At 36.7% G+C, this 13,299-nt stretch overlaps 3 protein-coding genes across 9 annotated transcripts; 2 read left to right on the top strand and 1 right to left on the bottom strand.

Annotated features, from left to right (window-relative positions):
- The first annotated feature begins 135 nt into the window (after positions 1–135).
- On the top strand, positions 136–4,397 carry Pat1 (Protein interacting with APP tail-1). Of its 3 annotated transcripts, none has more exons than XR_004235211.2 (9): positions 136–801; positions 1,113–1,229; positions 1,298–1,545; positions 1,636–1,812; positions 1,886–2,141; positions 2,226–2,350; positions 2,410–2,716; positions 2,776–2,954; positions 3,018–3,167. XR_004235211.2 is itself a non-coding variant. In XM_031979529.2 (9 exons), exons 1-9 carry the CDS (start codon positions 646–648, stop codon positions 3,245–3,247), a joined length of 1,782 nt encoding a protein of 593 aa, XP_031835389.1. In that variant the 5' UTR covers positions 136–645; the 3' UTR covers positions 3,248–4,397. The 3 variants fall into 3 exon arrangements, 2 of the variants coding, with proteins under 2 accessions (XP_031835389.1, XP_031835391.1); XM_031979529.2 differs by having other exon boundaries at positions 2,789–2,954; positions 3,018–4,397; XM_031979531.2 differs by having other exon boundaries at positions 2,443–2,716; positions 2,789–2,954; positions 3,018–4,397.
- A 119-nt stretch (positions 4,398–4,516) lies between these two features.
- Positions 4,517–9,256, bottom strand: Rbpn-5 (Rab GTPase-binding effector protein rabaptin-5). 2 transcript variants are annotated; one of them, XM_031979536.2, is made up of 10 exons: positions 9,118–9,256; positions 7,479–8,190; positions 7,185–7,292; positions 6,651–7,084; positions 5,955–6,451; positions 5,537–5,818; positions 5,233–5,452; positions 5,040–5,150; positions 4,750–4,964; positions 4,517–4,672 (listed from the first exon to the last, which is right to left on the bottom strand). In XM_031979536.2, exons 2-9 carry the CDS (start codon positions 7,522–7,524, stop codon positions 4,797–4,799), a joined length of 1,866 nt encoding a protein of 621 aa, XP_031835396.1. In that variant the 5' UTR covers positions 7,525–8,190; positions 9,118–9,256; the 3' UTR covers positions 4,517–4,672; positions 4,750–4,796. The 2 variants fall into 2 exon arrangements, with proteins under 2 accessions (XP_031835396.1, XP_031835395.1); XM_031979535.2 differs by having other exon boundaries at positions 6,639–7,084.
- A 177-nt stretch (positions 9,257–9,433) lies between these two features.
- On the top strand, positions 9,434–13,283 carry LOC116428196 (zinc finger FYVE domain-containing protein 1). 4 transcript variants are annotated; one of them, XR_004235212.2, is made up of 8 exons: positions 9,434–9,584; positions 9,932–10,408; positions 10,478–10,759; positions 10,867–11,239; positions 11,323–11,584; positions 11,676–12,123; positions 12,391–12,721; positions 12,793–13,283. XR_004235212.2 is itself a non-coding variant. In XM_031979532.2 (7 exons), exons 2-7 carry the CDS (start codon positions 9,955–9,957, stop codon positions 12,612–12,614), a joined length of 2,043 nt encoding a protein of 680 aa, XP_031835392.1. In that variant the 5' UTR covers positions 9,434–9,584; positions 9,932–9,954; the 3' UTR covers positions 12,615–13,283. The 4 variants fall into 4 exon arrangements, 3 of the variants coding, with proteins under 3 accessions (XP_031835392.1, XP_031835394.1, XP_031835393.1); XM_031979532.2 differs by having other exon boundaries at positions 12,391–13,283; XM_031979534.2 differs by having other exon boundaries at positions 11,380–11,584; positions 12,391–13,283.
- The last annotated feature ends 16 nt before the right edge of the window (positions 13,284–13,299 follow it).

Raw genomic sequence — 13,299 nt, forward strand, 5'->3', positions numbered from 1 at the left:
CAGTTCCTGTACTCGCATGTGAGAATAATATTCGGTATCCCTCTAACGTCGACGAGTGGAAACTAGATGGTTTTAGGAATGCGATTTTTCGTGTATGGTAAAAAGGGAATCGACGTTATCGATCGGATACGACGAGTAACTTACGAAAATGCGAGTGCGAGTCGCCAGTAAAAATTTAAAATTAATGATAAGAAACATTGACCGCCACTGATATCAAGGAAAAGAGATTGTTTATGTGATAACAAGACAATGTTTACTGTTCCATGGATATGCTGTAGATTGTTTATTTCTTGTTTCGTCGAAAATTTATATTTCAGGGCCGTACGTTCATAGACCCTAGACAGTTGTGCCTCGTTGTCGGTGTGTAACGTCCTCCGTTCTCAGCGAACGTTTTTCCTGTTGTAATCGTTAAAACGAACAAAAGGCACGAGGAGGAGAGAAAGGGAAATAAAGGGAAAATGTTTATGCACGGTGCACCGGATGGTTGGTTTTATCATGTTTCTATATTCTAAAAGTGGGGGTTGTCAATGGTTGGACGACAGAGAGGATCGTGGCAGCATATGCGCATAAAAGAGAAGACGCGACAGTGATTGTTGTAACTGTGTGTTCGGTGTTCGTAATTATTGAGAAAGGACTCTAAGGAAGATGGCAGAGAATGTAGAACCACTTGTGCATTCACCGAAAAGTCTTTATGAATTATGCGTCGCCAGAATAGTTGCGTCAACTGGCGGAGACTTTATTCCGTACTTGGATTATCTAATTTATTTGCCGAAAGAAGTTATGTTCGATGTTTATTATCAGGTAAATGTCAAAGTGTTTCGTGCGTGGTTCTCTGAATGTATGTAATCAAAAATACTGTAGATATTTTATATATCCATATATATATGTACGTACACGTATATATGAGTCACACGACATATATATGTATGAGTATAAACAATTATTTTCATCACACAGAAATACATATATATATGTTGTATATTTATTTGTTTCCTTTGTTGTTATGTGTTTTAAATAGATGTTTCGTTTCTATTATAGCCAATGAAAGAAGATATAGTCTTTTGTTAGCAATAATAAGATAATACTTATAGATATTGCCCTTGATTTCACAGGTATACAAAGCAGGCACGCATCCTTTCTTCATATTAACAGAATTATGCAGGTTCGAGGTGTTTTCTAAGATGTTAGCAGTTACTAGTCGACGCGTCGATTTGTTCAAATGTTTTGAGGTAAATTGATGCAAAGAAAAGTAAGATTTTAATGTTATTTTATAATCTAATTTGAATGATCTTTTAAGGACTGTGCTCAGAGTGTACCAAGATTCAAGGATGAATTAATTATCCAGTATTCGCCTTGCAGCTGTGTTAATGTAAATCTAGCAGCTCGAGAAAGATTGATAAACGCAGGTCTGATATTGGGCGGATTTTTAAGCGATGCTGGCTGGTATCCTCAAAGTGAAAATATTTTATTAAAATGTCTTCGATTATGTTTATTAAGTAGTTCTACACCTCAACATTGGTGTAGAATATTAGAGTGTTACCATAGGTAAACAAAATATCATATTCTAACTTCAGTTAAATTTAATCTATAAATGAATTCTTCATACCGATTGATCACAATTATTTGATTCTAAAGATTGTTACATGTGCAAGCTGCGTATTGCTCGTTTAAATGCGCAGAAGAAACACAGAATTGTGCTTTGGTAATAGTGAAACGTTTAAAGGAAGCAAAATTTGACTGCAATTATGCTGCCTTATATAGCGAATTTAGTATGTTACACTATATGAGAAATGAATATGATGAGACCTACAGGTAATTGTTGCATCTATATTCATTAAACTAATCATGTGTAAGTTCTATTTGTCATATTTCTGTAATTATTTAGGTGGAGTATAAAAGCATTAAAACAATTAAAGCCCACACTGCCTGCCCGCATTACTATCGACGTTCTGAGACAGGCAGCAAAGTCGTGTGTATTGAAACGAAAATTGCAGAAAGCCGGTCTATTGATCAGACAAGCTCTGTACCTTGCTAGACAAGAATTTGAGAAAAATCATCCTGTGTACACTAACGTTCTTATAGATTATGGATATTACTTGTTAAATTTCGATAGTTTATTTCACAGTGTAAATGTTTATGAGGTTAGCATTACAACTACTCAATGCGATTAGTTCCATTGTAAAGTCACATTTCTTACTCGTTTCAATTGAAATATTTTCTTTCAGGAAGCGTTGTCTCTAAGGAAGTCGGTGTTTTCAGAATTTAATTTAAACGTTGCACTGGCTTTGGAGAACTTTGCGTATGCTCTGTACGTGCATGAGTATACCTCTGGCAGTTTCGAAGTGGCAAGGTTAGCATTTTACGTGAACCCGTCGCATATGTAAGACAATACACTTAAGTATTGAGTAGATCACAGTGTCTTAGTCCGTATTCTACAAGCAGAGAATGTGTTCTGAAGGCGAGGGACACTATGGAATCGCTGTTACCCGGAGACCATTTATTGTTAGCCAGTACAAGAAGGGTCCACGCATTGATACTTGAAGAAATAGCAATAAACGACACAGCACTAATGAGGACGTCATTATTAATCGCGGCTGCGAATCTTCACCGATCTGCTTTGAACTTATCAAGGAAAGCATTTGGCGAGAGCAACGTACAGATTGCGAAGCACTACGGGAATTTAGGGCGACTTTATCAGAGCATGGGGAAATTTCAGGTACGTGTGGCACAATGAACCGTGTCAAGTAAATATATCATTTAATAATTGCATATCAGTTATCTATTTTAGGAGGCGGCAGCGATGCATACCAAAGCTATACGCATTAAAGAAGAATTACTAGGACCCGATGATTTCGAAGTTGGATTGAGTATAGGACACTTAGCTTCCTTGTACAATTTCGACATGAAGCGATACGAGGATGCTGAACGGCTGTATCACCGCAGTATTGCAATTAGTAAGCAGTGATCAATTTTCAATTTAATCGTTGTTCTTCCATCTAATGTGTTTGCATTGTTAGATTTAAAATTGTTCGGAGAAAGCTATAGTGGATTGGAATACGACTATCGGGGACTTATACATCTGTACACTCAAATGCACGAGGACGATAAAAAAATGGAATACGAAACTACGTTAATTAACTGGAGGATATTGAGGTTCGAACACATCCAAGCAGAAGATCCACCGATAGACCATCAGGGACGACCGCTCCCGCTCGAAGAAGTACTTGACGCATTTTTTTCTACGTAATATAATTGTAAACACACCATCGAACATTGAAATTCATCGACCGACATTAAGTTTCTATTACCTCAGTCTGACTCAAGTCGAAATATAAACGAAAACATAAGTTGCACTATTGCGATCAACATTCTCGTGAATTATGTGTATATCGTTTGAACATACCCCGTGATCGTTGAAGCTGTAAGCGACATGAAGTTTGTCATGTTTGTGTCTTACCATTTTGTATATTACAATTATTTTTATACTTAGTTTTAACGGTGCAACTGGTAGATCGAGATTTTAATAATTCTTTATCCGCATACTAATAGCTTGTGAACTGTTAGTACGCGGATAGAAGAGATTTTATAGCAGGCTTATCGAGTGAATCCGTTTGTAATTAATGTATGATACAAGATGTTCAACTTTTAGCGAAGTAAAAACAAGTAAAAGGAGAAACGCATAAATGCTTTTAATTTATGTTATCGGAAAGAATATAAGCGTACCGTTAAGAAAATATTTTAGTATTTATTAGAATAATATATCAAGTATAATTCGTAGGAAATTATCAATTTATTTTTAGTATCTACATTAAGAAATAATGTAAATTAAAAAGCATCTGTGTTATACTATGTATATATATATGTATGTATATATTTATACATATATATATATATGTATATATACATTTAGCGCAACTTGCATGCACGTACTTTACATTAAAGAGACGATGTATATATGTATATTTACATAATTTCTCTGTTTGATTTCTAATTTATAAAATATCGTTACTAAATCGACTCTTAATCCACGGACGTTCATCATAAGTTAAGTACGTAGTATGTAATATTCTTTTTTTTTTTAATGAACATTATGTTCCTGTATTAAATATTATAACAAATAGTGAGACTAAAAAGTTTTATTAATTTTCTAAGTATGGAACGAGAAGTGTATCATATTACAAAAGAGTGTAAAGATTTGCACTGCTTTGAACAAGAATAAATAAAATATGTTTCATTCCTTCCAATATCTCGATTCTAAAACGACGATTAAAAGATACATACATACATATACACATCCGACTCACTTTTTTTTTTATATACATATAACACCTTGAATGAAAAAAAATACTTTTGCCCAGAAAAATAATAGAAAATAATTGAAAAACTAAACGAACAACGAGTTATGTCAACAAATATAATGTTCCATGTAAGTACTCGTTCTACGCGAGACTCACTTTCAATAATAACTGACATAACAAGACAGCAGATAAATATTCAGTAATTTTTGGATAACACATACATTCAAAAGCTTTAATCTTTTAAATTACAATAAACATTAAGTAGTACATAATTCGTATTTACACGATATTTATCTTATCACTCCAGTTGTCAGGTAATAGGAATTTTATCTAGCATCCTTTCGTACTAAGAGCATTTCTATATTTTCCTGAAACTAATCGAGGAAATATTTGTCGCATCGGTTCGCACTTTATATAGAGGTACATTGAACTGATCAGTATGCAGAGTTACCGAATTCATATTGCACATCATGCTGGACTGGTTTCGCGTTAGAACATTTAATCAGGTGTGTGTGGAGGTTCTTGGCTAAAGTATGGCGCAGTGTCCTGCACCAACAACGTATGGCAAACATCACAGACTCTGGATGGTCTTTGTTTTGGTCCACTCTTCACAATATGTGAAAGGCAAGACTGACAAAATATATGGCCACAATGACGGCAATGCACCTGCGAAAATACACTTCAGTCTTCGCTGAACCGTGCCAAACGAGAAACGTTATTTAACTTAGTTCCCAACGATACCTTCTTTTTTGTAACCGTGAAAGCAGTATGACAACTAGGGCATTCCTCCACGTCCTCTTCGTGTTGCCATCTTACTTCACTACCAGCTTGTCTAATTCTTTCTAATTGTACCTGTGTCACCAACAGTACATTCAATGTTAACAGTGTACGTAATTCAATGAACGTTATATCATTTTCTTTTTGTGTTACATACCTGCAATGATTGTGACAGTCTAACAAAGTCTTTTTGAACTGCTTCACTAGTGTCTAGTTCTTGTTGAAGACTGGTAACTCTCTGCCGTAATTCAACAACTTTCAATTCGGCTTCCTTATTTTCTTTCAAAACTGAATCCAATCGTTTCTCTAAACGTTCGAGTTTCTCTTCCCTTTCGGCGAGCGATCGGTGATCCCTAATGTATTTATCTAGTTGGCTTCTGCAGAGAATATAGTTAAAAGTAGTACGTACTTGTTAAAGTGAGATACTTAAAAACATTGAAATAAGTGATAAGTAATATTACCTCAATCCGGTAATTTCATTTTTTAATACCAATACTTCCTGTTCTTTCACTCTATTCTCCTGTTCCATTTGTTCGTGAAGCAAAGTCACTTCGTACCGTAACGTTTCTTCTTTCTCTTGTGCAACTTCTTGCGCAACTTTGGCGGTGATGAGATCTTCGCGCATTTTTAAAAGACTAATGTGCAGTTCTTCAACATTATTCGGCATGTTGATGCTCTCACTCTGCAGTTGCTGGGAATGTTTACTATGCTTACCAACAAGATTTTCATTTTCTTTTTGCAGTCTGCAAAGATTCAACTAGATTTTCAACAAAATTTTCTCAGGATTGCCTTGATAAAGGATGATACTTTACACACATGTCAAGAATGAAATAAATGATAACGGAATCAAAGCTGCATGATTACTGAAAAGTTTCTTACGCGATAAGATGCCTCTGCACTTCTTCCCGACCCCGCGTCAATTTAACCAGTTCATCTTTAGCATTTCTCTGAACTTGTTCAAACGTTTTCTTCAGCTCAGTTAAAGTCTGTTGCACTGTTTGCGAGGTGTTCGTAAGCTCGGCTACTTTGATTTTGTGCTCCTCTTTTTTCTCATTCCATTTCTCTTCCATTTCCTTACGAAAGTCCACTTCCTTGGCCAAATCCTCTTTCTGCATTTGCAACATGCGCTCAGAATCCAACAGTTGCTTCTCTAGATCTTTAGCGGTGGCTTGCATTTTAACTAACTGCGCCTCATAATTCGCGCACATGTCGCACGCAGGTTCAAAGGAACCTGGATCCTGTTGTTTCTTTAGCAACTGTGCCTCTTTGCACTTCTGTAACTCATCGTCTGTGGCTCTCAATTTTTCTTTCAAGGCTTTAATCTCTTCTTCGAGTGGCACTACCAGTGAACGCAGAAGTTCTGCATCTTCCTGTGCCTATAAAGCAATACTTTCTAACATTTGCACACCTATGTAAAATCGATAGGGGAAAAAAAACAAGTAATAAAATAAACACTTCATCGTGATCAGTGAAATGATTTATGAACAGTTTCTGAAATGTAGTGCAGCTCTATAAACTCATTGCAGAAAAGTTCAGAAATCATACGTTCTTAAGTTTACGTACATATTTGTTTACCTTCCTCATGCTTTCTCCAAGATGGTCAGGACCTAAAGACAGAGCATCCGCGCCTAGTTGTGAAACTACTTTTCGAGCTATCGTTTTCGTTACTGTGGACAACGATATCTGTGGGCCGTCTACAGGTGGTTCCCGAGGTAGCTGTGATTTTAACAATCTATTTTCTTCTCGCAACTTGGAAAGAGTCATCTTTAATTTAGATACTTCTGTGTCCAATTGTTTTCGCGAGCTTGAAGATTCCTCTACGGTTTCATGTATAACTCGTTGTAAAGATGCTATTTCTTCTTCAGCCTTCTTTTTCTCCACGAGTATATCATCCACAATTTTTATATTTGTCACAACCAGTTCGTTCTTCACTTCATGCAGTTCTTTTTGTAGCCTTTCATTTTCTTCTTGTAGGCCCATGTTATCGTTTAATCTTCTCTTTAATTCTTCTGCAAATATATATGTATATGTATATATGTACATATTTATATTACAATTAACATAATTCTTAAATTATTCATCGCAACTATTGTTGACAAGCAATTTCACCTTCTTTCTGAAGAAACAGTTCCTTCATCTTCGCTCTCTGAACATTGAATTCCTCTTGCATCTTGACATTCTCAGTCTCCAATCTATTTACTTTCTCTTGCAACTCCTCTGGATCATTACGGAACGCTTGATTAGTAAATTTATTTAACGTATAAAAAAAAAAAGAAAGGACAATAATTTCAGGCAACGAATCATTGCTCTCAAGGGTAAGTATCTCGAAATTGATAAAAGCATTTCTTTCATTGACATAACACAGAGGAAAACTGCGTGAATGTATTACCGCATCAAACGTACCGCTTCCGTTCATGTTTATGGTGTTGTCCTCTGTGTGGTTTTCCATTATTCGACGATACGCTGCGGTTAAACGAAATTTTGTCGGGCGGGTCACTGGCTGTCGTGAATGAGAGAAAACTGAATTCTAAGGTTCTCCTCGCTCAAATCTTTCGGTGACATTATGGCACGTGTCCCGTACCAGTCGTTCTCAGATTTTACTGACATCCATCCCAACAAGAGGATTTTGAGACTACCATTAAGCACGGCGACACGGGACGACGTCACATACGACCAAATGAAAAATCAACCTCAATAATCTAGCGGTCCGCCAGCGGTGTATTATCAGCACTTCCTAGTCAATCAGTATATCGATATTTTAAACAGTGAACTTTCGATAATCGAGCGATGCCATAATCGACTTTCCTAAAATCTCGTTCGTGTTCGTCTTTTCTGTGGCTACTTTAAAAACACACGCACCACTGGAACTAATAATGTACACAATGAATCATCGTACGTCGAGAATGATTCTGCTGAATCTATCCAGAAACGTAAAAAGCGCCATAACGCGAATTTTAACTATACACTCGTGCCATGCCACTCTCTTTAAGCGCAATACATTGTTAGTGTACGCTGTTGTAAATATTTTATAGACTCACTTCAGGCTAGTAAAACTACAGTGATATATGTACCAGCACTATAGTATCATATTACAACGATGTCTTATATCGATTTCCTATAAAAGAAAGCTGTCTATTGTTTCTTATTTAAATAAATAATCAACGAAGAAACATTAGAATGTTACAATAGAATTAATACATATAAATAAGATTTCTCGTCATACTGATTTTTTGAATCACACTCCAATGATTTCATTGTAATCAAAGCATTTTTGAATATGCACAATGAAAATATAAAATAAACGAGTAACAAGAAACATAAACATTTTCGGTTCAGATGTTATATTTTATATGCTCTATGAATATTGAAAATCATCAGAAGCGATCAATCTAAGTCGTGATCAATTTATCTTAATTGATAACAATCTGATAATTCTTGTATTGTTCTGAAAACAAATTTATCATGTAGCATTTTATACAAATGATCAAGTTTTCTAAATCATATCACAATAAAATTTTTTTTAAATAACCGTGTACTTTGCATAGGTTACATAGCTCTAAACTATAGCATTGCAGTACTCATAGTAATCTATAGAACATGAATATATTAATAATGATTCTTAATATCTTTGAATTTTCTGAGATTTCTATTGAGATACATTAACGTTCGCACTTCATAATATTAATTTTTAACGCCAATAAGTATGACATTAAGGAGCGATTGCTGAATCATGACTTTTACATAATGCCAGAAAAAGAAATTTATAAGAAATTAATCTGTCCTCGACGAAAGGTTAAGCGTTTAATAGTGAATGTTTCAAATATTCAATTGCAGTATTATCTAACGTTGCCTTGGGCATAAATTATTGTGGAAAATGGAAATACGACAAAAAATATCCTGTACAAGTGTGCACTGTATACAACAGTATCGCATGAAGGAAACCTGATAGTGCGTGACCAATGCCAAGCATCGGAATCAGTTTTCCACCATTAATTATCCCTCCTTTTTTCTTACACCGAATCTACACAATCGCATTGGTTACCTTCCATGAAGCTGATGATTCATAATAATGATGTTTCGTAATTTTCTGTTATACAAATGGAAAAACGGATCATAAGTTATCAGCACTTTTTATGTCATAGAGAATTAACTTCTAGCGACGTTCTACGAAGTAACGGTCGTAAGGCTGCTTCCGGTGGTTCGCGGTTTTTTCCTAACAACGAGGAAGAAATACAAACTTCGAAATACGTTTCTTGGGACAAAAGAAAGCGCGGAACGTCAGCCTTGAAATCACTTTCGACCTGTTTCTCAAAGTGTTGCCTGTTGCAATTGGTGTGTTCGCGTCTGTACCTGTTAATTGTTCATAATGGAGGTGTTAATAACAAACATCTGAACCCTCGAAATTATACGAAATTCATCGTTACGGATTGATTTGAACAGCAGTGCCGAAACGTTAATCGTTTCACTGTGATGTCCTTTAAATGCCATGAGTTGTTGAATCGCGAAAAGGTAAGAACGTCGCCATCACGGCTTCTGTCAATTTGCACAAGTAAACCGACTACGACTCCGCCTTGAGCGTGTATTCATTTTCGTTCTCTTTTGTTATGCGTCATCGCGAAATAACGCAACGTTCGTCGCTTTACTGGTGCATCATTTTTTCTTTTTTTTTTTTTAGTTTGTTTACATGAATATTCATCATATTATTTTTTGGCGTGAATATTTTGATGTAACCAATTCAACGACAGTACCGTTTTTTGTCGTTTAAATCAGTGAATAACGATGTATTTTCACATCTTGTTTCCTACAAGTTCCTACAACGACGTGGTCTGTGTATAACGGAGTTCCTGATATTTCAGAAGTAACATTGCCAAATTGCATCATGAGTGCATTATGGAGAGAACGTAAGTTGGAATCGACAGGACCGGCTATTATGGAAAGCCTAGACAGCATGTGTATTTATAATGGGGAAGTACATTGTTCTAATCATAATGCAGTTCCCATAAATGGGATCCTAGAAAATGGACCGCAAACGAAATGCCAGTGTAATCGACCAAAGAGTTTCTTATTGATTGATGGACAAGAAAACCTTATGGTTTCCAATGCGAAACAGTTTGCAGAAAAGTTACACTGCAACAAAAAAGATTTGAAAGTAAAGGTGGTGTCTATATTTGGGAATACAGGCGATGGAAAGAGTCATACGTTAAATCAGACATTCTTCAAAGGAGAAGAAGTATTTAAAACTTCCAACGATCAGAATTCTTGCACGTTAGGTGTTTGGGCTGCGTTTGATCCAATTCTTAATGTGATCTGTTTAGATACCGAAGGTTTATTAGGTATTTTAACATCTATATATTTGTATTCTCTGTTATACTTTAAAACAATATAAATATTTTGGTAATTAGATTATTTTTGCTTAGGTGTCTCGACCCATGAGAATGAACGAACAAGGTTATTGCTTAAAGTGCTTGCTGTTTCTGATATTGTAATGTATAGGACACAATCGGAAAGACTAAATAGGGATTTATTCACATTTTTTGGTACTGCGTCCCGAGCGTACAGTAATCATTTTCAAACAGCTTTACAAGCGGTAGTACAGAGAGAAGGTGTTCTAAATTCTTTAAGTACATTGGGACCAAGCGTTATAATACTACACGAAACTAGATACACCAAACCATTGACTAACAGTACATATTGCTACATTCTCAGATTAACAGTAATTTCAAAATAAGAGTTTCCTCACAAATCGTTACATTAATGTCACACCAAATATATTATCTTTTTCCTGTCGCAGATGGTGTAGAGAGTACAGAAGACATACTCAGAACAAGATTCGCTGAAATGAAGCTCGAAACAGAGGCGTTCAGTTCTATGAAATACGTTGGTCTACAGGCGGCAAATTTCACACCCGACTACGAACCCTTGTACACTACCATAATGAAAGAATTAAACAACACAAGCGTCAGATCTGCCAGACCGCCGCACATAGTTTACAATACTTTGAGAATTCTGAACGACAAATTTTCCGGGGAGATCGACAACTACTCGAACTCTTTGTTCCCTGATCAATATTTCACTTGCCCCGTTAAATGTCTCAGTTGTGGATGCAGATGCAGCAACGGTATGGGTCACCTTCGAGAGGGGAAACCACACCATAGCGACACTAGGTCAGTTTCGCAATCGGAATTCAGTCCTAAATGACTACAATCGATGGAACTATACAGTCCTTGACCGGTTTACATTTTCATAGGTGCCGATATCAGCATCAATATGAAAATCTAGTATATATATGTAAAAAATGTTATAGTAATGGAAACGAGGTACGAGTTACAAAACAAATTCAATCAGGAAACGATAATAGTTGGTACGGACTGGTGAAGTATGCTTGGGTAGGGAATGTGATAGAATGCCCCCAGTGCGGGGAAATATATAGAAGTCGCCAGTATTGGTACGGCAACAAAGATCCAGAAGAGTTTGCTGTCCGTACAGAGATCACACATGTATGGAACATGGTACGTCAATGACCTATCCTTTCTCGTACACCATATCAACAACCCAAACTCAATCTTTACTTTGCTCCTTAAAAATCCCATTTGTTCCCAGGTGAATCACTCGGTATCTTCACAGAACACAGCTCAAAGGGTAATCGATGGCGTATCCTATATCACCGAAGCTGTAACGAACGTTTCGTTGCAACCGTCAAAGGTGTTGTCCGCGTGGGTTGCTGATCAGGTAGCACCATCATACTGGAGACCTAACAATGAGATAAAGCATTGCTATAAATGTAAAACTGTGTTCGGACCAACGGACACGAAACACCATTGCCGGGCATGCGGCGAAGGATTTTGCTCGCAGTGTTCATCCAATACAAAGTGTGTTCCGTTTAGGAATTGGCATACACCTGTGCGTGTCTGTGATACCTGTTATGCCAAGGACCTGAACTCCAACGATGAGGTCACTGAATCTTCGGACGACGTGAACGCCAGAAAAGTCTCCGAACAAGTGGTCTCTACTCTGAGCGCGGTTGGAACAGTATTGAACTATTCAAAGTGTAAGCATCCGTACAAATCATTTATTCAACCCTTTGCACTTGGAAGTCTCTCACTAAAAATGTTTAACATTTCTTTACAAGGTGAATATTCCTTGGAACTAACTCAAAGGGAAATTACATTGTACAAAGTTCATTAAATGTCAGATTTTATAGTTTCACCGTGTCAAATCAAATGGTGACCGACTCACCTTCAGAGTGCAAAGGGTTAAATTATAGTACTACCGATACTGCTCTGTCGTTTAACAAAGTTTCCATTTCTTGTTGCAGCATTCATAAAGGATACAGTTAGACCTCTGTATTGGATTCCCGACTCAGAGGTGGTCAGTTGTTGCATATGTGATACAAAATTTTCGGCTACCGTTCTGTTGCACCACTGCAGAGATTGTGGACGCGGTGTGTGTCAGGAGTGCTCGCAGCATCGGAAGCCCGTGCCACACAGAGGATGGGAGAAGCCGGTCCGAGTTTGCGACTCGTGCATAAAAATCGAATAAGAGAGATTCTATAAGAAGAGACAAGAGAGAAAATCAATTTCATAGAAACGTCGGTAACCAATCTCTGCGCAGATATACAAATGACTTGAATTAAACGTTTAACGAAGGTGATACGAAAACTATTAATCTTTTGGTTTCTCGAATTTTGCGTGTAAGATCTCTTTACATGTTCGTGCAGGTTTCGTTAAATGCACAGTGATCGAATGTTTCGTCGTCGGACGATCTGAAATTGAATATTTTAATACGTTAACCGTAACGAAACCTTTCCTATATGACCGTGCCATGTGAATATACTTACACCTTTCCCGTGGGAAACCGTATTTACGAGGACAAGTCGTCATCGAGATTTTAATACGCCGCACAGTATAAAAGCCATTAATGGTGCAATAATGTCGTAGCAGTACGAGTGGAACCATAAATTGTTGTAAAGCAGGGGATTATTATTATTCGACGAGAGACGAGACGAATTTTATCATCGATGTGTTGCGGTTTACTGGGCTGTGATCGTCTTTTAGACTTCAGAGAAAAGCATTTGCCGATTTCTTTGTTAGAATCTTCAGTATCTATAATCAGTACTATATAATTTAAGAGAGAAAGAAACTATTCGCTATCTTGTAATGTAAACCTCGACGATTTGAAATAGCAAAATAAAAATAGACGTTCGAACGACACGGTTGTTTATTCT

Source organism: Nomia melanderi, chromosome 4 (genome assembly GCF_051020985.1).
Source record: "Nomia melanderi isolate GNS246 chromosome 4, iyNomMela1, whole genome shotgun sequence".
Taxonomy (NCBI): Eukaryota; Metazoa; Arthropoda; class Insecta; order Hymenoptera; family Halictidae; genus Nomia; species Nomia melanderi.